A 23,404-nucleotide genomic window follows, 5' to 3' on the forward strand; every position below is an offset into this window, starting at 1 on the left:
CATATTTTTAATGTAAGTTCTTTTAAATTTTTTTAATTACTTTCATAACTGTAAATTAAAAAATAAAAACGAATTCATCAACGAGTTGCCTAACTTTCCCGGAAAAACGTTAAAATTGCGTGTGGCGCCATCTATTAAGAAACTTTTTATAACATTATTATAAAATGGTAAAAAAAGCTCAATTTTCAGGGTAGAGACAAGTTTTATAAAATATTGTGAATGCTAATAACCATCCCACTTGAGATAGCACACGTGACCCCGTCTATCTCCCCCATCACTTTGACCTTTAACTACCAAATTTTAGTAGCATCAATTCCGTCCCTAATACACAAACCTCCATACAAAATTTCAAGAATTTTCGGCAAAAGGAACAGGAGTTATTAAGCTTCAAAGAGGATGAACAAAATCGTGCCCCCCATACACACTAACATTTATACACAGAAAAAATCCCGAATTTTTTGTATTTTTCGACATTTCAAGATTCCCTGAGACAAAAAAAAAAAAAAAAAAATAAAAAAATGTAAAAATCTTGCGGGGGCATGTTTTGATCGATCGCCATACTTTCCCTCTGTTATATACAGCATAACAGCCGGGAAACTAAAAATAATAGAACTATTAATATGATTAAAATGACTTAATTATTAATTATTTTGTTCTGTATTTTCTCTAATTTATTTAAAATTATTTTGAATAATTTAGGAAATATGAGAGAATTAGTGACTATAATTAGCTGTTTTACAATATTTATATGAATTTCAAAAAATAAATAACAAATAACTATAGACTAAATAAAATATCTGAAAACATTTAAAATTTAATATTTTCTATAATCGAGTAGTTAAAATTGTCTCATTTTTATTGTTGCTATTATTATTTTTATAATAAAAATAAAATTTATGCCGGAATAAATTTTCTTGTTGTTATATTAAAATATTTATGAAAAATAANATTGCGTATGGGAAAATCCCATTGTCTTTCATCAAAAAGCAACTAAGGCAGCAGACCATAGAAGAATGGCAGGAGAGATGGACGTATAGTGAGAAAGGTCGTTACACATACTGGCTGCTACCCAGTATTGAGGAGAGAATAAAAGATCTTAAATGGCTGCCAGTGGATTTTCTGAGGACTCAACTCTACTCCAATCACTGCAACACTAAAGAGTACTTGAATAGAATAGGGAAAGATCAGGAAAGTATTTGTGATTGTGAAGATGACATAGAGAGCCTTGAGCATCTACTGACAACATGCATTAAGTATGAAAATGAAAGGATGCAATTACACCTAGTTGCTGCACAGACATTTAATACAGACTGTACAGATCTATACATGCTGATCCGGAATAAGGATATTATCCAAGATCTAAAGAACTTTACGCGAAGTATACTGTCAAAGAGTTGAGGAGCGAGTTGCTCCCACTCTATCAAGCGGCAAGTGGCCGCAATAATTGTAATGGCAAGCTGCATTGCGATTATACATGTTTTACCTATTTCTTTTTATTGTTTAAATTGACTTAATGTAAATTATGATTTATGAATAAAGAAAGCGTTCCCCCTTGTGGTGCTATTTGCGGGACAAGGGTGACTCTGATCCCTGTATAGGGAAATGATGACCATCAAAAAAAAAAAAAAAATAAATAAATAAATGTAAAAATCTTGCGGGGGCATGTTTTGATCGATCGCCATACTTTCCCTCTGTTATATACAGCATAACAGCCGGGAAACTAAAAATAATAGAACTATTAATATGATTAAAATGACTTAATTATTAATTATTTTGTTCTGTATTTTCTCTAATTTATTTAAAATTATTTTGAATAATTTAGGAAATATGAGAGAATTAGTGACTATAATTAGCTGTTTTACAATATTTATATGAATTTCAAAAAATAAATAACAAATAACTATAGACTAAATAAAATATCTGAAAACATTTAAAATTTAATATTTTCTATAATCGAGTAGTTAAAATTGTCTCATTTTTATTGTTGCTATTATTATTTTTATAATAAAAATAAAATTTATGCCGGAATAAATTTTCTTGTTGTTATATTAAAATATTTATGAAAAATAATTATCATTATCCTAACATTTTCAATTCTTTTCAATTTTCTAAACCATTATTTAACTAATTAAAACTTCTACATTTTTAATAGGGATTTTTCTTTTTTATTTTTTAAATGAAATTTTTGTCTGAATTTATTCTGTCACGACAAAAATCATTAGTTTAACTCTCCTCAAACATATCAGAAAAATTTTTGTTATATTACAAAAAATTTCACTACGAAAAAAACAGCATGAGACTAATGACATGATTCTTCTTGACAGGTTGAATATAAGAGAACAAAAGATGACACATTTGTTAAGATAGAAATCAATTGAAGACATGAATTTTTCTCTTTTTTTTCATCCGTAGAAAGAAAGGACAGATTGGATTTTGAAAATCTTGATAAAGAAGACAAACTGATAACTTATTGATTTGGAAGTAATTGAACCTGATAAATTTGTACTGTAACTAACTAAGCCTGTGCCTGATACAAGTCTACACTTTCTTTATTAATTTAACACGAGGAATTTTATAGGTAAATCTTATTTTAATTATTTTAAAGTATTATTATTATTTTTTATAGTTATAATGTTATATTACATGAAAACTTGCGTATGAATAAACATAATAATGTACACAAGATCTTTCACAAGAGCAAATATACTCCAATTTATACAATAAAAAGTTTATTTACATAGTAAAGTTATTAGTATTAATATTATCAGCTGTTGAATAAAATTAGGTCAGTATGCAGATTAATTTTTAATTATTTTTGTCCGTCGTAAATTCCTTGCTAAATGCATTCGTTATCCCCATGACATTCGGCCCGCATTAAATATGTGAAAATATTTTTCATGTTTTGATGCGGGACAATTTTTCCTACGAGTTCAAAATTTTCAAATATTCAAAATTTAATAATAAAATTTTTTAATATTGATTTTTTCAAAGTGCCAAAATAAACTATTTTATAGCTATATTTATATCTTAATTACTTTAATTAAGGCTCATTTTATAAATTCGTATAATTTTCATCTTTGGAAATAAGTTTGGTGTGTTAAAAGGACTATCAGAGATCAAAAATGACTTAATTTGACCACTAGGAGGCCTTCTTACGCCAAATTGCTCTTCTAGTTCCTCTGTTAGGAGTCGATCAGTTCACAAACTTATTTTATAATTTAGCCTACATTTTAGGACAGAATTTTACTATAATTTTTTCTTTTAATTAGCATAATGAAATATTTCTGTATATCCTGGTCTATACCCTTCTAGAGCGAGCCCCTTTTTTGAGAGCGGGATAGAATTGATTCGTTTTTTTGAACGAATGAAATAAGTAGACTTTCTTTATTAATAAAAAGCAATCTTAAAGATATTAATTTTTTAATAAAAATAAGGTTAATTTATAAGGGTAGGACCCACTAAGGGCCGCTAAGTTTTCTCCTAGCTTCCCCTCTCAACGGCCCCGCTGTATATCTGTCTTTATCTAAATACATCAAAGATCTTCTACGCAGTTTTAAGGTTTCAAATTTGTGGTATTTAAGTATAGATTTCTATTTTTCTTCTTTTTTTTATTGGAGTTGCTCCATATTCGCATGACAGAACGTATCCAAAGTTTTCAAGGCTAAATGATTCAGTCAATCAAATGAGACAGCATTGAGAAACACGAAGAAAAGTAAGACATGCATGAAATATATAGAGATGCTTGTTTCTTTCATACCGACCGGAATTATTTGAAGATGATATATTGCCTGCATTATTTACAGCGATCAATAAACAATAGAAATAAACATTATAAATTGTATTTTCAATCGATGAAAATATATTTATCAGAGGAAGAAAAGTAAAGATAGATATCATTTAATTTCCTAACGTTTGTACATATTTAGACTATGCTTATGACGGATTACTATAGTTCACACCGTGAAAGAATTACTGTATTTAAAATATGATACCATCAGATTAAAAGTAATAAAACTGGGCGTTTATTATAATATTGTTTTAATAAACATCTATCCAATTTGATCGAGTGGACATAGAAACTGTATATAATAATATTATACAGCTTATTATCAGATTAAAAAATATATGCGTAATAAAATTTTATTACATACAACTATCTAGACATAACAATATTATTAAGAATTCAAGAATTGCTATTCAACTTCATGAAAAAAAGAGAGAAAAAATTATGATTGATTCTATATCCATTCGCTTGAAATACATGGAACTACAAAGTTTTATTTTTTAAATGAAATTTTTGTCTGAATTTATTCTGTCACGACAAAAATCATTAGTTTAACTCTCCTCAAACATATCAGAAAAATTTTTGTTATATTACAAAAAATTTCACTACGAAAAAAACAGCATGAGACTAATGACATGATTCTTCTTGACAGGTTGAATATAAGAGAACAAAAGATGACACATTTGTTAAGATAGAAATCAATTGAAGACATGAATTTTTCTCTTTTTTTTCATCCGTAGAAAGAAAGGACAGATTGGATTTTGAAAATCTTGATAAAGAAGACAAACTGATAACTTATTGATTTGGAAGTAATTGAACCTGATAAATTTGTACTGTAACTAACTAAGCCTGTGCCTGATACAAGTCTACACTTTCTTTATTAATTTAACACGAGGANATTTAATAGCATCGATCCCCTAATACCCAAATCTTTTTATAAACTTACAAAAACTTTTGACAAAAGGCACAAGAGTTATTGAGCTTTAGAGGGTGAACAATATCGTATCCCTCACACACACTAACTTCCATACACACAGGAAAAAAACGCTCAATTTTTTTGCACTTCTCGATATTTCAAGGTCCCCACGTTCAAAAATGCAAAAATCTTCTGGAGGGAGGTCATTCTTTGATCGATCGTCATACTTTCCCTCTGTTACATATAACGGCCAAGAAAGTAATTGCTATGGGCATTACATTATATTTGAGTTTCATTTTTTCTTCATATTCTTCTTTCCAGTTGTAGGGCTTTATATTTTATTGTATTATACGCTGTCCAACCACGAAAAATACTTTAAAATTTTCTAAAATAATAAGTTTAACATTTATTTTTATATAATTTAGATAATTTTCCTTGTATAATTCCCACAATTTATTTCAAATACATACAGAATGGCACATTCGTGATCCATTTGCTTCTCTTCATTGGAAGGTAAATTAATCACGAATGATAACATGCAGCTGTTAAAAGCTGATTTTAACCAAAATTAATGCTAAAATAACTCTGGTTAACCGATTTTTGGGCCACTCTACGTGTATTTCTTTCAATACTTAAACAAAAATCACAATTTTTTACAGAGAGTTTTTAAATTATTGCGCATTAATTGTAGACGTTACTAGAGAAATGTATAATTTATGAATATAGATATTTATTTCACAAATGAGAGTAATTTCATTTTGCCTCTTGTATGCTCTAGGACTACAGATTAAACATTTAATAAATGCAATTATATTAATTTAAAAATTTAAGGTAATGAGGAATTTTTACCTTTAAACTAGTTTCTGGAAGCATTAAATAGTATTTTGTGCTTTTAAATTGTCATATCTTTAATAATTTAATCAGTTTTTGAGTGTAATATTTTTTAAAACTCAGATTAGATTACTTCCGGTAGATAAAATAGTTGTAAATAATTGTAGTATTATAAAGATTTTTAAAAAAATTCAAGGATTTTTCTCGATAAAAGCATTATTTTTATGACAGAATGGTATTTTATTTACGTTGTATCATTTATTAAAAGCTTAAAATGTTTATAAAATTCTAAATCAATCAATATATATTATTATAATTTCATTTTTTAAAGTAAGAATATATAAAAATTTAATCTATTAATCAAATATTCTATTAAAAAAAACATGTATATTTTAATCTATGAAATTACTACTTAAATTACTTTTAAGTAGAACAATATTAAATTTTCTTTTAATATTTAACAGGTTAATTTTATGGAAAAGATAATTAGAACGTAGAATGGGAATTACGTCCAAGCCAATAATGGGAGGAGAAACAGAATTCAATCGTCCTTGAATAGGGTATGTTTAGACTGATCATAACGATTGTATTGGTCATAGAACAATGATTTCGCCCCTTTTTATCTTATTAAGCTTTCGATTAAAAATTTATATAGATTATTTGAATTTTGCGATATATATATATTTTTCTTATTAAGACGTCAACACTTTCCGTTTTCATCCAATGTTTTGACTTTAAATACTTTCTATTTACATTTTGTGAAAGTTTTACACTTAAAATGTAACGTTGTTTTTGTGTTAATTACCTAATTATCTGCATTATAGATTAAATTATAAGTTAATTATCCATAACATAACATTTTTGAAGGTCAAAATGAAAGGAAGTTCCCGTTTACAGCTTTCATTTTTGAAATTTACAAAGGAAAGGTTGTGGTTTCGACGATAAAAGTAAGTCAAAAACTTAATGGATATTTACTTAACATTAAAATTGTAAAATACATAAGTAGTTAGCATTTTCTAGGTTGTAAATTTTTCACACTATGTGAATGAAACTTCCATTAGATCATATAGATTTAATTTTAATATCATCGCATGAAAACCACTGAAAAAATCTATCCAACTTTCCTCATTTTTAGTAAATGTAAGCATGTTACACCAAATAAATGTGCAGAAATGCACATGAAATTGAACCCACTCGAAAGAGGATTTCATTAAATCTCAACAATTTATTATTGAGATAAAAGTTATTATCTCTTTTCAGTTGAAGTATATTAGTGTTGTTCATATGAAAAATAATTAACTGTACACGTGTCTCAGATAATTAAATAATAATCTGAGGTGTGTAAGTAAACACCGAAGTTTCGAAATATGTAACAAAACTAATAATTGCTATGGCACTTCCATAGTCCAATTAATATTACGAGTCTCAAATATGCACTCGACTTAACGAATATCAAATTTTAATAGGTAAATGACAAAATATTACTCAATTAAAAAATCAATTTAAAAAAAACTTTAAGTTTGCACCTGGATTACTCATAGTTTCAACTAACAATTACACAAAATTGCTTCAAACAGTCACGATGTTCGAATTTGTCACAGTGTAAGCAATTTTACGTGATTGTTTAGCCAAAGATGGCCGTAATGTGATTGAAAACGTTTCTATTATTAATTAAATTCTTTGAACAGGTACTGTACTTTAAATCGAGTAACAGTTAACTTATTTATCAAAACGATGACAAATTTTACTTGAATTTTTAAATTAAAAATTGATATAGGGGAGACCGGGGCAACTTCGGCATGCGGGGCAAGTTTGTCAAGCGCTTTTTTTTAAAAACAAATTAAAAGGAGACTTTGGTTATAGGTTAGGCAGTTGAGTTTTATTGGTGGCTTGTTGANAACATTATTCTGATATTTAGTGTTTGTAGGTTAATAGTTATAAGAAATACAAACTTCTCCTATTTTTTTAAATTTTATATATATATTTTTTCAACGTTAAGTTTTTCAACGAATTTCAATCCTAAGAAAAAAATCCAGCAACAAGTCGCGTAACTTTCCCAGCAAAAAGCTTAATTTTGAGGTTAGAGATGAGTTTTATTAAAAAAAAAAAAAAAAAAAGCCAATGACGAGTAAAACCTTTATTTAGTCCGATTCCATTCGAGATATGACACGTGAACCCTCTAAGTCTCCACTGCTTTGACCTTTAACTCCTAAAATTTAATAGCATCGATCCCCTAATACCCAAATCTTTTTATAAACTTACAAAAACTTTTGACAAAAGGCACAAGAGTTATTGAGCTTTAGAGGGTGAACAATATCGTATCCCTCACACACACTAACTTCCATACACACAGGAAAAAAACGCTCAATTTTTTTGCACTTCTCGATATTTCAAGGTCCCCACGTTCAAAAATGCAAAAATCTTCTGGAGGGAGGTCATTCTTTGATCGATCGTCATACTTTCCCTCTGTTACATATAACGGCCAAGAAAGTAATTGCTATGGGCATTACATTATATTTGAGTTTCATTTTTTCTTCATATTCTTCTTTCCAGTTGTAGGGCTTTATATTTTATTGTATTATACGCTGTCCAACCACGAAAAATACTTTAAAATTTTCTAAAATAATAAGTTTAACATTTATTTTTATATAATTTAGATAATTTTCCTTGTATAATTCCCACAATTTATTTCAAATACATACAGAATGGCACATTCGTGATCCATTTGCTTCTCTTCATTGGAAGGTAAATTAATCACGAATGATAACATGCAGCTGTTAAAAGCTGATTTTAACCAAAATTAATGCTAAAATAACTCTGGTTAACCGATTTTTGGGCCACTCTACGTGTATTTCTTTCAATACTTAAACAAAAATCACAATTTTTTACAGAGAGTTTTTAAATTATTGCGCATTAATTGTAGACGTTACTAGAGAAATGTATAATTTATGAATATAGATATTTATTTCACAAATGAGAGTAATTTCATTTTGCCTCTTGTATGCTCTAGGACTACAGATTAAACATTTAATAAATGCAATTATATTAATTTAAAAATTTAAGGTAATGAGGAATTTTTACCTTTAAACTAGTTTCTGGAAGCATTAAATAGTATTTTGTGCTTTTAAATTGTCATATCTTTAATAATTTAATCAGTTTTTGAGTGTAATATTTTTTAAAACTCAGATTAGAAGGTCAAAAAAATAATTCTATCATCCATTACTTTCTACTTCGACTTTTTTTTAGCATTTTCACATTAATCTCTTTAAATAACACATTTGTAAAAACCGATGCAACATTATTCTGATATTTAGTGTTTGTAGGTTAATAGTTATAAGAAATACAAACTTCTCCTATTTTTTTAAATTTTATATATATATTTTTTCAACGTTAAGTTTTTCAACGAATTTCAATCCTAAGAAAAAAATCCAGCAACAAGTCGCGTAACTTTCCCAGCAAAAAGCTTAATTTTGAGGTTAGAGATGAGTTTTATTAAAAAAAAAAAAAAGCCAATGACGAGTAAAACCTTTATTTAGTCCGATTCCATTCGAGATATGACACGTGAACCCTCTAAGTCTCCACTGCTTTGACCTTTAACTCCTAAAATTTAATAGCATCGATCCCCTAATACCCAAATCTTTTTATAAACTTACAAAAACTTTTGACAAAAGGCACAAGAGTTATTGAGCTTTAGAGGGTGAACAATATCGTATCCCTCACACACACTAACTTCCATACACACAGGAAAAAAACGCTCAATTTTTTTGCACTTCTCGATATTTCAAGGTCCCCACGTTCAAAAATGCAAAAATCTTCTGGAGGGAGGTNGAGAGCCTTGAGCATCTACTGACAACATGCATTAAGTATGAAAATGAAAGGATGCAATTACACCTAGTTGCTGCACAGACATTTAATACAGACTGTACAGATCTATACATGCTGATCCGGAATAAGGATATTATCCAAGATCTAAAGAACTTTACGCGAAGTATACTGTCAAAGAGTTGAGGAGCGAGTTGCTCCCACTCTATCAAGCGGCAAGTGGCCGCAATAATTGTAATGGCAAGCTGCATTGCGATTATACATGTTTTACCTATTTCTTTTTATTGTTTAAATTGACTTAATGTAAATTATGATTTATGAATAAAGAAAGCGTTCCCCCTTGTGGTGCTATTTGCGGGACAAGGGTGACTCTGATCCCTGTATAGGGAAATGATGACCATCAAAAAAAAAAAAAAAATAAATAAATAAATGTAAAAATCTTGCGGGGGCATGTTTTGATCGATCGCCATACTTTCCCTCTGTTATATACAGCATAACAGCCGGGAAACTAAAAATAATAGAACTATTAATATGATTAAAATGACTTAATTATTAATTATTTTGTTCTGTATTTTCTCTAATTTATTTAAAATTATTTTGAATAATTTAGGAAATATGAGAGAATTAGTGACTATAATTAGCTGTTTTACAATATTTATATGAATTTCAAAAAATAAATAACAAATAACTATAGACTAAATAAAATATCTGAAAACATTTAAAATTTAATATTTTCTATAATCGAGTAGTTAAAATTGTCTCATTTTTATTGTTGCTATTATTATTTTTATAATAAAAATAAAATTTATGCCGGAATAAATTTTCTTGTTGTTATATTAAAATATTTATGAAAAATAATTATCATTATCCTAACATTTTCAATTCTTTTCAATTTTCTAAACCATTATTTAACTAATTAAAACTTCTACATTTTTAATAGGGATTTTTCTTTTTTATTTTTTAAATGAAATTTTTGTCTGAATTTATTCTGTCACGACAAAAATCATTAGTTTAACTCTCCTCAAACATATCAGAAAAATTTTTGTTATATTACAAAAAATTTCACTACGAAAAAAACAGCATGAGACTAATGACATGATTCTTCTTGACAGGTTGAATATAAGAGAACAAAAGATGACACATTTGTTAAGATAGAAATCAATTGAAGACATGAATTTTTCTCTTTTTTTTCATCCGTAGAAAGAAAGGACAGATTGGATTTTGAAAATCTTGATAAAGAAGACAAACTGATAACTTATTGATTTGGAAGTAATTGAACCTGATAAATTTGTACTGTAACTAACTAAGCCTGTGCCTGATACAAGTCTACACTTTCTTTATTAATTTAACACGAGGAATTTTATAGGTAAATCTTATTTTAATTATTTTTATTTCCAAACTGATTTTAACCAGTTCTATAGTAAGGTAACATTCCAATAGACAATACGGCAAAGCTTTTTTTTCAGTTTACAGCAGTATTTATTACACAAAATTTAAGTAAAGCTTAACATGCCGATCTTGCCCCGGTCTCCCCTACTTTCCCAGTTTGTAAACAATTGACAAGTTTGTTTCTTATGGATTAAAATAATTAAGAAAGTTTGAATGGGCAATATAATATTTAAGAATCATTTATACAAATAGATTGCTTATAAACGACCTTTTATAAGTTTCTTATTTATAATAATAACAGGAAATTTTATTTGAAATAATTCTATAACTTTTCTATCAACATCAACATTGTTTTTGCCAAGTTAAGTAACTTGGCAAAAACAGATTAGAGAATCGAGATTGAATTTTTATTAAACAAACAAAACTTGCAAACTCGAGAGTTTGTAAGTTTCATTTGTTTAATAAAAGTGGACAATTGTACCGAACTATATCGATCAATATTCATTTGTAACCATTCTTATAATACAAAGGATTGATTAAACTTTCTTAATAACATTTCACGTAAGTCTTTCAAACAACTTTTTTTCTTTTTCGTTTATATGTTTATTGAAGGATGTGAATTCAATTGATATTTGAAACAACTTGATATTGTGCTTACAATAATAGAAATAATTACTTTTATAGAAGGGAATGCATTTAAATGCAAATTTCTCATTCCCTCAGAGAATTCTAGTGACATTAACGAAGATATTTCGTTTCGTTCCACCCTATTCGACACGTTAGAGTTATTTCGTTACAACATATCTTTTTTTGGAGCTACGTATTTTTCTTATACAGTAGCATAAAATTTTGCTTTTCGTGCTTAGTGTTTTTCAGACTCCACCCGAAAAACATAACTCTTAAAATTGAAATCAATTTTCTGTAGAACTATTCTTTAATTTTACTAATGTACTGAAGCAGTATTTTTCTGTAGACTTCAGTTTAAATTTATTTGTTTATTTTTCCTTTTTATAACAGAATAAACCTTCATAATTTAGTTTTCTAGTGTAATATATTGTCAAATATACATTTTAACGATGCTGTGTAGCATAAACATAACGTTGACTTCTCTATTATAGCTCAAATGTTGGTTACATGTTTACATCCCACTTAATCACTTCCTATACACTTCACCCTATTCGTATCGTCCCCTCGAGGTCAGGATGCTCCACCCTAATTGTAGAGCTCCCACAATAAACACAATAAGTTATACACATTCCATTTTATCTCTAGAATTTAAATACTTGTCACAAACTTAAATAATATAATAGTAGGGGAGACCGATATATATATATTTTTCTTATTAAGACGTCAACACTTTCCGTTTTCATCCAATGTTTTGACTTTAAATACTTTCTATTTACATTTTGTGAAAGTTTTACACTTAAAATGTAACGTTGTTTTTGTGTTAATTACCTAATTATCTGCATTATAGATTAAATTATAAGTTAATTATCCATAACATAACATTTTTGAAGGTCAAAATGAAAGGAAGTTCCCGTTTACAGCTTTCATTTTTGAAATTTACAAAGGAAAGGTTGTGGTTTCGACGATAAAAGTAAGTCAAAAACTTAATGGATATTTACTTAACATTAAAATTGTAAAATACATAAGTAGTTAGCATTTTCTAGGTTGTAAATTTTTCACACTATGTGAATGAAACTTCCATTAGATCATATAGATTTAATTTTAATATCATCGCATGAAAACCACTGAAAAAATCTATCCAACTTTCCTCATTTTTAGTAAATGTAAGCATGTTACACCAAATAAATGTGCAGAAATGCACATGAAATTGAACCCACTCGAAAGAGGATTTCATTAAATCTCAACAATTTATTATTGAGATAAAAGTTATTATCTCTTTTCAGTTGAAGTATATTAGTGTTGTTCATATGAAAAATAATTAACTGTACACGTGTCTCAGATAATTAAATAATAATCTGAGGTGTGTAAGTAAACACCGNAACGAAAATGAAAATTTGCTTGATAATTCAACTACGCTTGTTGGAGAACAATAAAAACACTACACTCAACAAGCCACCAATAAAACTCAACTGCCTAACCTATAACCAAAGTCTCCTTTTAATTTGTTTTAAAAAAAAAGCGCTTGACAAACTTGCCCCGCATGCCGAAGTTGCCCCGGTTCTCCCCTAATTGTTTTTTTATTATAATTTTAAGTTCGGTTTCAATAGGCAAAATCTGCAATTAATTTATCATAAAATTATTTAAATAATAAATAAAATATTTAATAAATAATAAAATCCTAAAATCGACCTCATCAAAATTCTGTTCGAGCAAATTATAACTGGTTAATTAAATTGCTTTATAATTATATTATGTTTCGATTATAGTTTAATTACTTAAAAGTTTAAAGATATTTTTAAATTAATTTATTAAATAAATACACTTTTGTGACTTCTAGTGACATATAAAAGATCTTGAACCGTCAAAATATCTTTCTCTCTCCATAGAAACCAATGTCAAACAAATCATTGAAGCGAGTTTACATGTTACACATCACGTAAAAATATTCTAGTCGCACATAAAATATTTATCATAATTAATTTTGATCGTGATATACTAGATACCAATATTATCATCTCCGTGGAGCTGCATTTATGCTTTAAGAAAAAGCCAACATTACAGGCATCGAAAGGGAGGAAACATTAGTCTACTTAAAAAAAAAAGAAATTAATTCTTGACAGAACAATTCATAATTTAAATATAAGTCAAAAATCTTTTTTATTTTATTCAGTTGGTTGGAATAAATTTGAATATTTTTGCAAAAAAACGAAATTCTTTGTTACTGTTTAAGCATTAATTAAAATTTAATATTAACAGAAGGTTTAAGATTTCGTTTTTAATTTCAAATATTTTAAAGTGACTCTAAAATCTGGCAGGAAATTAAATTCTTAAGGCTCTAAAAAATTAATCTGTAGTCATTTTATCTTAAAATTATTATCTGACTTGGATGAAATATTCTCGAAATCGATGTTTTTGTATAATCCTTAGTAAAAAGATTTTATTTTTCTCCTAAATTTTAAATAAAATATTTGCACATTTGTCAAGTAGTTAAGGTATATCTTATAAAATAGAATTGTTTAAAATATATTTAAATATAGATACAAACGTTCAACTAAAATGAAATTATTCAGAAGAAAAATTGTATCAGATTCTCAGACACTTAACAAATTTGTGCAATTTATATAATATATACATTTTAAAAGAACATTTTAAATAATTTACATGAAATAACTAATTTTTACGACAGAAAATATTTAGATAATTCACATATTTAAAATAGCAAAGCATAAAATCAATCAATAGTAGAATGTAATATAGAGAGATGAGGATGCTATAAATTCTACAGTAGTTATAGCCTATATATACATCATGCCAACAGATCAGATTGGATTAAATTAATTTTTAATTAATTTTCTGTTATTATTTATAGCGAACAAACTTCTAAAATTATTTCCATAATTTAAAAATTTGATTTTTCATGAATTATCCTATTAAATATACTTAAAACCAGAGCCGGATTTGTGTCATCGCCTTAAACTGTAGTGTACAAGAGGCCCTTTCCTTCCACTAAATAATAATTAATTTAAAAGGATGAGACTCTACACTGTAGAATATGTAAGATTGATCGTGTATAAGACTATTATATAGTCCAGGGATTATGTATAAACTAAATATTTTAATTACGAACTTGGTACTTGATAATATTAATTTAAAAAATCCATTTAATGATGCGAATTAAGTTAATTCATATTATCCATTTTAACTACATTTATACAGTCCACAAATTAATTTATTAGACATAATAACTCCTTTATTCGCTTGTAAATTCCCAGACATTTTAGAAATACATCATAAAATAAATTAATATACGTATATTTATATATGACTAATTCTAGTAATACAAAAAGAAAATTGTTTAGTAATGCCAGGAACTTTTTATTAATATGTTTAACTTTGATTTATGCTTGTGTTTATCTCCGACATTATTTCTCATTGATAGTGAACGAATTTATGTTTATTTAAAGATAAAATATCGTTAGAATATTGCATAAATTGTAATATATTTAAGTATCTTATGTTTTTCTAACCAATGATTTTTGTATATTCTTACAGTTCTCCCTCGACAGATGTCTCCAGTCGATATCTACCGTGCACATGCGCTTTGAATTGGTTGTGTAGTAAATGAGGAAAGACAGGGTAGTCAGTAAGCACGTGCGAGACTGGACTGGATCAGAGGCGTATAAATGTATCTAAGACCATGAAGTGTCCGTTCACATCCGTTCTGGTAAGTGTTCTCGTATTACTAGGACCTAAGACATTTTAAAGGGTCAGGGGTAGATGGGAGAGAAAATTGTTCGATACATGATGGCTGCTTTATCAAATCTTCTTGTGTTGGTATTTGGGTTGCGCAGAGATGAGAATTCTCCAATTTTTTTTTTTCACCTAGTTTTATCTGGATCCACTAATTTAGGGGAGATAATATTCGAACATTAACAGCTTAAGTTTAAAACACTCGAGTAATAAAGTGTCTGGAATTAGTGGTCTGCAATTTTTTTTTTTTCATTTATAACTTAGTCGTTTACCGTTAAATTTTTAGTACGACAATTTTAGTATTGCTTTCTAAATAGTTCCATGAAAATGGATTCTTTAAACGCAATTAAACGGATATTAAGGGAATTTCTGTTAAATGTTTTCCACAACTCCACCCTAATAACGTGATTAAAAATGGTTTCTAGGCTAGAATTAGTTAGATTTTAAATGAGAACACTTAAAATTTTACATGTTTTTAAAGTAAAATTTCCAGTAAAATCCACTAAACTCTAACGGATCTTCGAGCCTTCTGAAATAATAAATTTTCGCTTATCTTGATATACTTGTGGAATGTAAACTGTAATATTTTATTTCTACTTCTAGAAAGTTTTAGATAATTTATTATTTTTTTTTCGTCTTACAAAGTTTTTTTTAGCTGTATTATAATTTTTGTAAACGATCACGTATAGTTTATATGACAAATTGATGAATAATTTACTTGACATTTACTTTTTTAAACTCTTAAAGAACGTATTATAGATTCTACAATTTCTCTATAATATCTAATTCGAAAGTATATAAATTTGATTATTCATATGCAAAATTATAACATTTTAATTCTTTAGAAAACATTTTACTCACGCGATATGAATGTTTGCCTAGATATACATTAATAAATAGTTGATATTTTTTATAAACTACATTTAGCCTATATAAACTGAAATTTATTCTGAACTTTGTTTAGGCACTTAAAATTACACTTTAAACTGCATTATAGATTTTAAAACATTTTTTATAGCTACACGATAAAATTTAATTTTTCATATAATTCCAGAAATTAACTGAAACCACATGAGAAATTCCTATAGTTTCATCCTCCGCATATATTTTTTTTAAACAGTAAAAAATTATTCTTGGAAGAACAAACTTCATACGTTAATTTGTAACGTCTGGAGTTCTAGATGATAAAATTAACAAATTAGTCCTCTAAAATAGTGTAGTGGTGCGCAACCCGTGGATCGCGAGAAAATTTTTCGGGGGGATCGTTAATTTCAAAGAAATTTATTTAACAATAAAAATTATAAGGCTTTTCCTCAACAAATATCAGGTACCAGTAAAATAGTGAAATGAAATTATACTATTTATAAAAACTATAAGAAACTATTTATAAGAACTATATTTTTTTACGAAAACAATTGTCTGTATTAGTGCCTAATACTTATACTTCGGCAGTCAGCAGGCGAACAGACACAGTGAAACTGATGACGTTGCGGCAACAGAAACAGAACACGCTGCAACAGAAACACGTTGAAACACGCATGTGTTTCTGTAACTTTACTGTTGAACTTGCCCAGCACAGTGAACGTCTACTGTCTATCCAGGGGTCGTGACAAAATTTTATACAAAATGGGGGTCGGAAATTAAAATAGTTTGCGCACCACTGAAGAGTGTGGATGCGACGTACACCAAACCACCGAAATAATTATCAGAATAATTTAATAGCAATTACATGATCTATATGAACTTATTGTAAATTATAACTCAAACATTAATTATGATTGATACAATTTGTTTTTGTTTTGTTTCTTCAAGTTAAATGAAACAGATGATAATTACATATGAACTATTATAATCACTCACAAGCTCTCATTTGCTAAATGAATCGTGCTAAAAAGACTCATACCAAACAGCTGCCTTTGACTAATTAGTCTGCCAGTTTGAATGAAGCAAATAATGATTATTACAAACCAGAATAATAATTACAAACATATTTAAAAAGGAAACTAGACGTTCGAAAATCACTTCCTATCCATTCATTAGTTCTTTTACAGATCATTTTTTCTTACACAACAGATTTCGAAACTGTAGTGATTCAGCATATACTCCATATAATTTATAAGATCTTTAACACAAGTGGATTACTAATAAACACATTGGCATGCATCGTCTCTCATGATGATGACGATGATTTTCGAATCGTACAATTTTCCACTCTTTAAAGCTTCGCTTATACAGTTTATTTATCCTTAGTGCAATCAAATTTGTGTCCTTAATCCTTATAACAAATCGTTTTTTTCCCTTTTAATATAAAGTATCGATGACGTTGAAGATAAATAATGTCAGTGTGATAAGACAGAATTGTGCAATTTTTATATACAAATATGTATTCGTTATACATTATTTACGTTATTATCGACAATATTTTTTATGTTTATACACAAATTATTCGTGTAACAAAGAACATATTTAAATTAGAATTTTTAAAAGAATGGAATAGTAAATTTGAATTTACTTCTCTATTCAGTTTTCTAATAAAATTATAAGGTATGGTATTTATTATTTTTTAATTAAAACTATTAATTTATTAAGATAAAAACTTTTAAATTAAATAAAAGTAAAAGAAAATTTAATCGGATTAGCAGATTTTCAAGCTGAGGTTATACATTTAAAATTAATTTATATCATTATTTAGACATGGGATTAGTCTGTAATTGTAAAACAAAACCACTTTTGGTCAGCATCAACAGAAATTGTTATTCCAGAACATCTCTTTTGTCAAGTGCTGAACTTAAAAAATATCGAATTTCAATCTCGATTTTTAGGTACGGTAAAAAAACGGGGGTGTAAAGAAATTTCTGAACAAGCCAAGGCGCCATTATATTGATCTGTCAGAAGATAATTCGATAATTTTAGAGTAACAATTTTCAAATTGAACACGTGACGTCTTCATCTACTTTTTCACTAGAAATTCTTGTTATTTAAGCTTAAAATTGTCTGCCTTTTCTTATATATACGTATATATATACATACATATTTTTTATTTTTTGTTTCCTAGGAGTGAATGCATCGAACAAGTAAATCTATTATTCTGGAATCATGTAATTGAATTTGGTAAGTTATCGATTATTCTTTAATTAAGAAATAGAATTATAGTATTATTACAGACACATCAGCACATGAAATTCGTAATTAAGCGTTAAATCTATGGATAATACGTCATTTTTCTGCTTATTTTGCTTTACAAAATTATTATTTTCATAAATTCTTACTCGTCCGTGCGTATATCCGCATATGAGTTTATATATTTTACATCCACATTATCACTCATAATTGTATATCTCCTTTTATTGCATTATCTAGTACTGTGGTATTCATTCTGTTAGATATGGCAAACCTTCGTAGCTCATGCATAAGTGGTAATTAATAAAATATAAATATTATATTCCTGCGATCATCATCTCGTCTAAATAATATAAATACTAAACCAGTTTATCATCGTGCGATCGTGGTTTATATGTATAAGCTTCATTTATTATTGTTTATGTAGCAACAAATATTTAACCATTCGAGAAAATTGTATTTCAATTCCACGTTTTTTTCGTCAATGGAAGGAAGAAAATGTTAAATTGAACATCTGTAGTCTTCTCAAAATCCTCTTCTTGGAAGGATCACTGTGAATTATTTTCTTATTATATCGAGTGACGACAAATCTATGATGTAAAAAATGATGTAGCTGTTATTAATCACATGGTATGGCTAACATATGGATGAGATTACAAGGGAAGAAAGCCTAAAATTTAAAGTGATCGTTAGTTCTTCATTATCGGGACAGTATAAATCATACTGTAGCGTATGCACATCGTTTCTTAATGGATACCAACCCTTAATAAATGAATTTCGGTGCATTGACTTCTATCCTGGCCAGTTCCTATCACTCTCTGCGGAAGTTCAAGTCGCATGAGTGGAGTTAAATAGCTCTAATGACTGTTTCCTGCTAAAATTCTAACATCAAAGCTGCACAGTACTACCAAGCTATACACACTCACGATCAAAGTATGTATCCTTATTTATAGAATATATATATCTGTCTCTCACTTCGGAAAAATACAGTTTCGTATGATTTACGTAATTATAAGAGGAAATTTATCACCTGGAATTATATATAAAGTCAGTGGCGGGTTCCATTTTCTCTAATCGAAACGTGTTTGTCTGTAACGATTTTGCTTCCGAAGGGACAAACTGTATCGATTTTGTAAGGTTGCAGTTTTGAGTGACGATATTGTAATTTTCAATTATACGTATTTACTTTGTTAAGATCATATCCCAGCACGTACCGTATGAATTAAATGAAACTTCCCCCTTTAAAAAATGTATATATAGTACATATATAACGTATCATGCTGACGTAACGTGATTTATCACTTTCCTCCGAAAAGTGCTGTTAAGATGTCAGCTAATCAGTACATAACAGATTTATGAATTAATCGAAAAGTACGGTGCGTTGTCTGATGATAAAATGTGACTACAAGATGCCATTTTTCTTACTTGCATTTCTTTTAAAATATTCTCTGTTGATTAAAGTTTGCATGCATTTTAATAAAGTTACTCGCACTCTGAATCCTGTCTGTTTTTTTTTTATGACGTTTCTTAACTCGCCATTAAAATGTGCGAGTAGAAATGTACTTTAGTTTTCAATATTTGTTAATTTTTCCATGCACATACGTTATTGTTACAGTATCATTTTTAACAATTGAGTTCGTTGGTGTCCTTGATGCAATGGCACGATATCTTCTTATATTAGGAAGTGGATTATTTTATCTCTCACATCCAGACGTTCCTTTCCTTTTTTGCCTTCCCCCACTCTCGTTTGTTACAGTGAGAGCGTTCAATATTTTACATAATTACATTTTTCTTTCATTTCAGATCAATAAGGGAAGAATGCGGAGATGACTTTCAATTTTGCGTTTAGAATGTGGGTTAAAACTTTTCATCATTGTTATCGCAAACCCACTGTTTTAGTTCCTCTGTGCCTTATCACTGCCTTAGGATTAGTTTTCAATTCTAAAATGATGTAAGTATAATTTTTATTTTTGTAATTTAAGAATTTTCAACAATATTTAAATATACAAGACTGTTTCCCTCTCTCGTCCATCATATTTTGTCAAAAAATAAAAGGTTAATTGTATGAGTAACGCCTATTTTTAAGTGTTTGTTTTTCGTTTAAAATCCTTGAACCGTATAAGAGGGCTATTCTATATTCTCGTGTTTGTTTACACTAGCTGCTTCAGTATAACTTTTAATAATTGTGATTTTATATTTTACTAAATATCCAACGTGCTTTTACAGATCTTTAGTTATTCCACCAAATCTCCAAAATTTAAGAAAACCCGAAATAGAAACAATGAAGTGCATACCGAAAACGAATGTGGTTTTCATGAAAACTCATAAATGTGCCAGTTCAACTATACAGAACATATTCATGAGATACGGAGACCTACACAATTTAACTTTCGTCCTTCCGGCTAGTAGAAACTATTTAGGACATCCCGCTCCGTTTAAGAGGACTATGGTCCCGGATCCATCCAGGTATCACGTGACTTACAACATCCTGACTCATCATTCCAGATTTAATTATAAAGAAATGAAATTACTAATGCCAAACGACACCGTATTCGTCACCATAGTAAGAGATCCCGTCGACTTATACGAGTCCCTTTATTCCTACTACAATTTAAACAATGTTTACAAGAAAACATTATTAGAAGCCATAGACAAATTGAGCCACAGTATATTAAACAGGCGAGTTTACGGTCGAGTGGGAGCCAATCAGATGCTCTTCGATTTGGGGTTCGAGTCCCACAGAAACATCAACAGCACTCACGTTAAATCCTACGTTAAAAGCCTGGATGCAATCTTCGATTTGGTGATGGTAGCCGAAAGAATGGACGAATCTCTAGTGCTGTTACGTCACCTGTTATGCTGGGATCTGGACGACGTAGTGGCATTTAAAGTAAACGCACGAAGCAAAAAATCGAGCAATATAACGGACGAAGTACGCGACAAATTGAGGAAATTAAACTGGAAAGATCAACTATTATACAACTACTTTCTCCAACGTTTCGAGGAAAGAGTTGCGAAATTCGGTGCGTCGTCGCTAGCGGAAGAAGTGGCGCTACTGAACGAAAAGAGATCTTCCTGGTATAATCATTGCGTCAAACGTAGTAAACGCGCCAATATCATCACTTACGAACAAAAACGAGATTCGAACTCGACGTGTGCTGCATTGACACGATCGGAACTAAACTACACAGATTACCTCCGTAAGAGGCAGAAATACATGTTCCCTATTCTGAAACAGGGACCACATAGGAAGGGGTTAAAGATTCGTAGGAGGACGCCTTTCAAAAGGGGTATAGGATAAGATAGCGTGTATCTGTGATAAGTTTGTTTAAAAGCTCAAAAACAGAAGAACATTTCCTCCGTCCCTCCAAGTGCACTTCTTGTCTGACGAACGCGGTTGTGAGTTTTTCAAGTTAAAGAGTGCCTTTTTATATCATCTCAAGCAATTCTTCCTTTCATTTTCAAACACTAGCCATTTCTTTATGTAAACATGTTGCGGAAATATAAACAAAAACTGGTAATTTGTATATATTTACCCATTGTACATATATTTACAGCATATATATATATATATATACACACACACGACTTTGTTCTTATTTATTATGTAAATAGCCGATNTATATACACACACACACGACTTTGTTCTTATTTATTATGTAAATAGCCGATAGGCGACGATGGAAATTTTTTGCACCTGTTTTTTGTATTTGTACTAGTCAGCTTATATTGTAATCATAAAAAAAATGGTTTGTGCTACAAGATTTAAACAAGTTCCGGCATTGTTGCAATCGTATAATTAATAGGTTTTAAATGCAACATGTGGAAAAATCTAGTCTGAAAAAAACACATGTATAATGAATGTTTCACTAGTCTGAAAAATTTTAAATAAACGACTTTTATACTCAGGCCCCTGGTTTTTATTTTAAACACCAAAACGTGACGTTTCCCCATTTTACGACTTGTGACGTCATGCAAAATGGAGTACACTGTTTATTAATTAACTTAAATTCCCATCTAGGAGAGCAATTTATGATAATTAACAAGTAGGGATGCTCCTATGAAGCTTATATTTTGAACAAAAGAGAGATTCCTTGTAAACAATGAGATTTCGAGCAAAGGATAACAAAGGTATTATCTTCTGAGGAACGTGTTTATTCTACAAAACAATAGAAAGTTGGATAAAGGAATTGTATTTTAAGATGATAGAAGGAAAACAATTGTTTAATACGTTGTTTATCTCAAAAATTGAAGTCGAACGGTTCCTTTAAAAGACAATATTTGGAGGAAAATACAATACATTTTTAAATAATAGTTTGTATAAATGATACAAATAACGATATACCCTTTTTCGTATTTTTTAACCTTCACGCTATTCTCTCGTTTGTTATGAGAACAAAAAACGTTTCATCTGTTCAAAAATGGAGTCGTTTGCGTGATTCTAGAAAATTGTCTCGTTATTCTGAAATTGTTTCATTTTACGAATAGATCCTCCAAAAGTTTTCGTATTTCATATACGAAGCTGCAAGAACTTTTAACCCCCCCTCTGTAAATGTCAAGGAATAAATATAATCTCGTCTTTATGCAAAAAAGTACGTGACTGATATTTCTAAATATGTAAAAATCGTTATATCCGAGTTTGCACGCGAAAACACGGGTGCTGAATTATTCCACGAATAAATTTTTTCGTGTATTAATGGGAATAAGAAATATCCTCTAGATGGCGCCACAGAAAACGTTGACATTTGTGACTGCCCGTGCGAACAGGAGTGAAATAATAATCCTTAGAACATAACATGAAAATTCCTTTATTTGTAAGGACTGTTTAAAGCTACATCTTTCGCAAACGGAAGAGTCCTAAGAAAATATCTAATGACCCCCTACCATGCTATGGAAATCTATCAGTTGTCACAGGTAATATCCAACAGGACAAGAAAGGACCACCTCAATAACAAAAGAACAAAGGACAATGCAGTAGTAAAATTTGTATTGTACTTTAAAACACCAGTACGATTTCTAGCCTCCATGTAGAATCTCCATTAACTTGGGGAAGGCATTCCAGTTTTCATTGCGCGCGCTGGAAATTTAAATATCTCCAGTGGGCACACAAAACGAAGGTCATTTTATGGTTTACGTTTCCGTTCCATTACTTGTTGCAGTTTTAG

At 29.1% G+C, this 23,404-nt stretch overlaps 1 protein-coding gene across 5 annotated transcripts in view; it reads left to right on the forward strand.

Moving 5' to 3' along the window:
- Positions 1 to 21,853, forward strand: part of LOC111642594 (galactose-3-O-sulfotransferase 4-like) — a 36,194-nt gene extending 14,341 nt beyond the window's left edge. For 2 of the 5 annotated variants that reach the window (XM_023388953.1, XM_023388955.1), the window contains exons 3-9: positions 2,413 to 2,578; positions 5,996 to 6,091; positions 6,399 to 6,478; positions 14,922 to 15,093; positions 18,175 to 18,230; positions 20,043 to 20,190; positions 20,466 to 21,853. In XM_023388953.1, the coding sequence (XP_023244721.1) occupies positions 20,066 to 20,190; positions 20,466 to 21,540 (1,200 nt within the window). In that variant the 5' untranslated portion in view covers positions 2,413 to 2,578; positions 5,996 to 6,091; positions 6,399 to 6,478; ... (1 more) ...; positions 18,175 to 18,230; positions 20,043 to 20,065 and the 3' untranslated portion in view covers positions 21,541 to 21,853. Of the gene's footprint in view, positions 1 to 2,394; positions 2,579 to 5,995; positions 6,092 to 6,398; positions 6,479 to 12,153; positions 12,173 to 12,259; positions 12,340 to 14,921; positions 15,094 to 18,174; positions 18,231 to 20,042; positions 20,191 to 20,465 lie in introns of those variants that run through there. The other 3 variants (XM_023388956.1, XM_023388957.1, XM_023388954.1) reach the window with 3 other exon arrangements.
- The last annotated feature ends 1,551 nt before the right edge of the window (positions 21,854 to 23,404 follow it).

The sequence above is a fragment of the Centruroides sculpturatus genome, unplaced genomic scaffold, assembly GCF_000671375.1.
Source record: "Centruroides sculpturatus isolate CEXI.00-Female unplaced genomic scaffold, Cexi_2.0 scaffold1586, whole genome shotgun sequence".
In the NCBI taxonomy this organism is placed as follows: Eukaryota; Metazoa; Arthropoda; class Arachnida; order Scorpiones; family Buthidae; genus Centruroides; species Centruroides sculpturatus.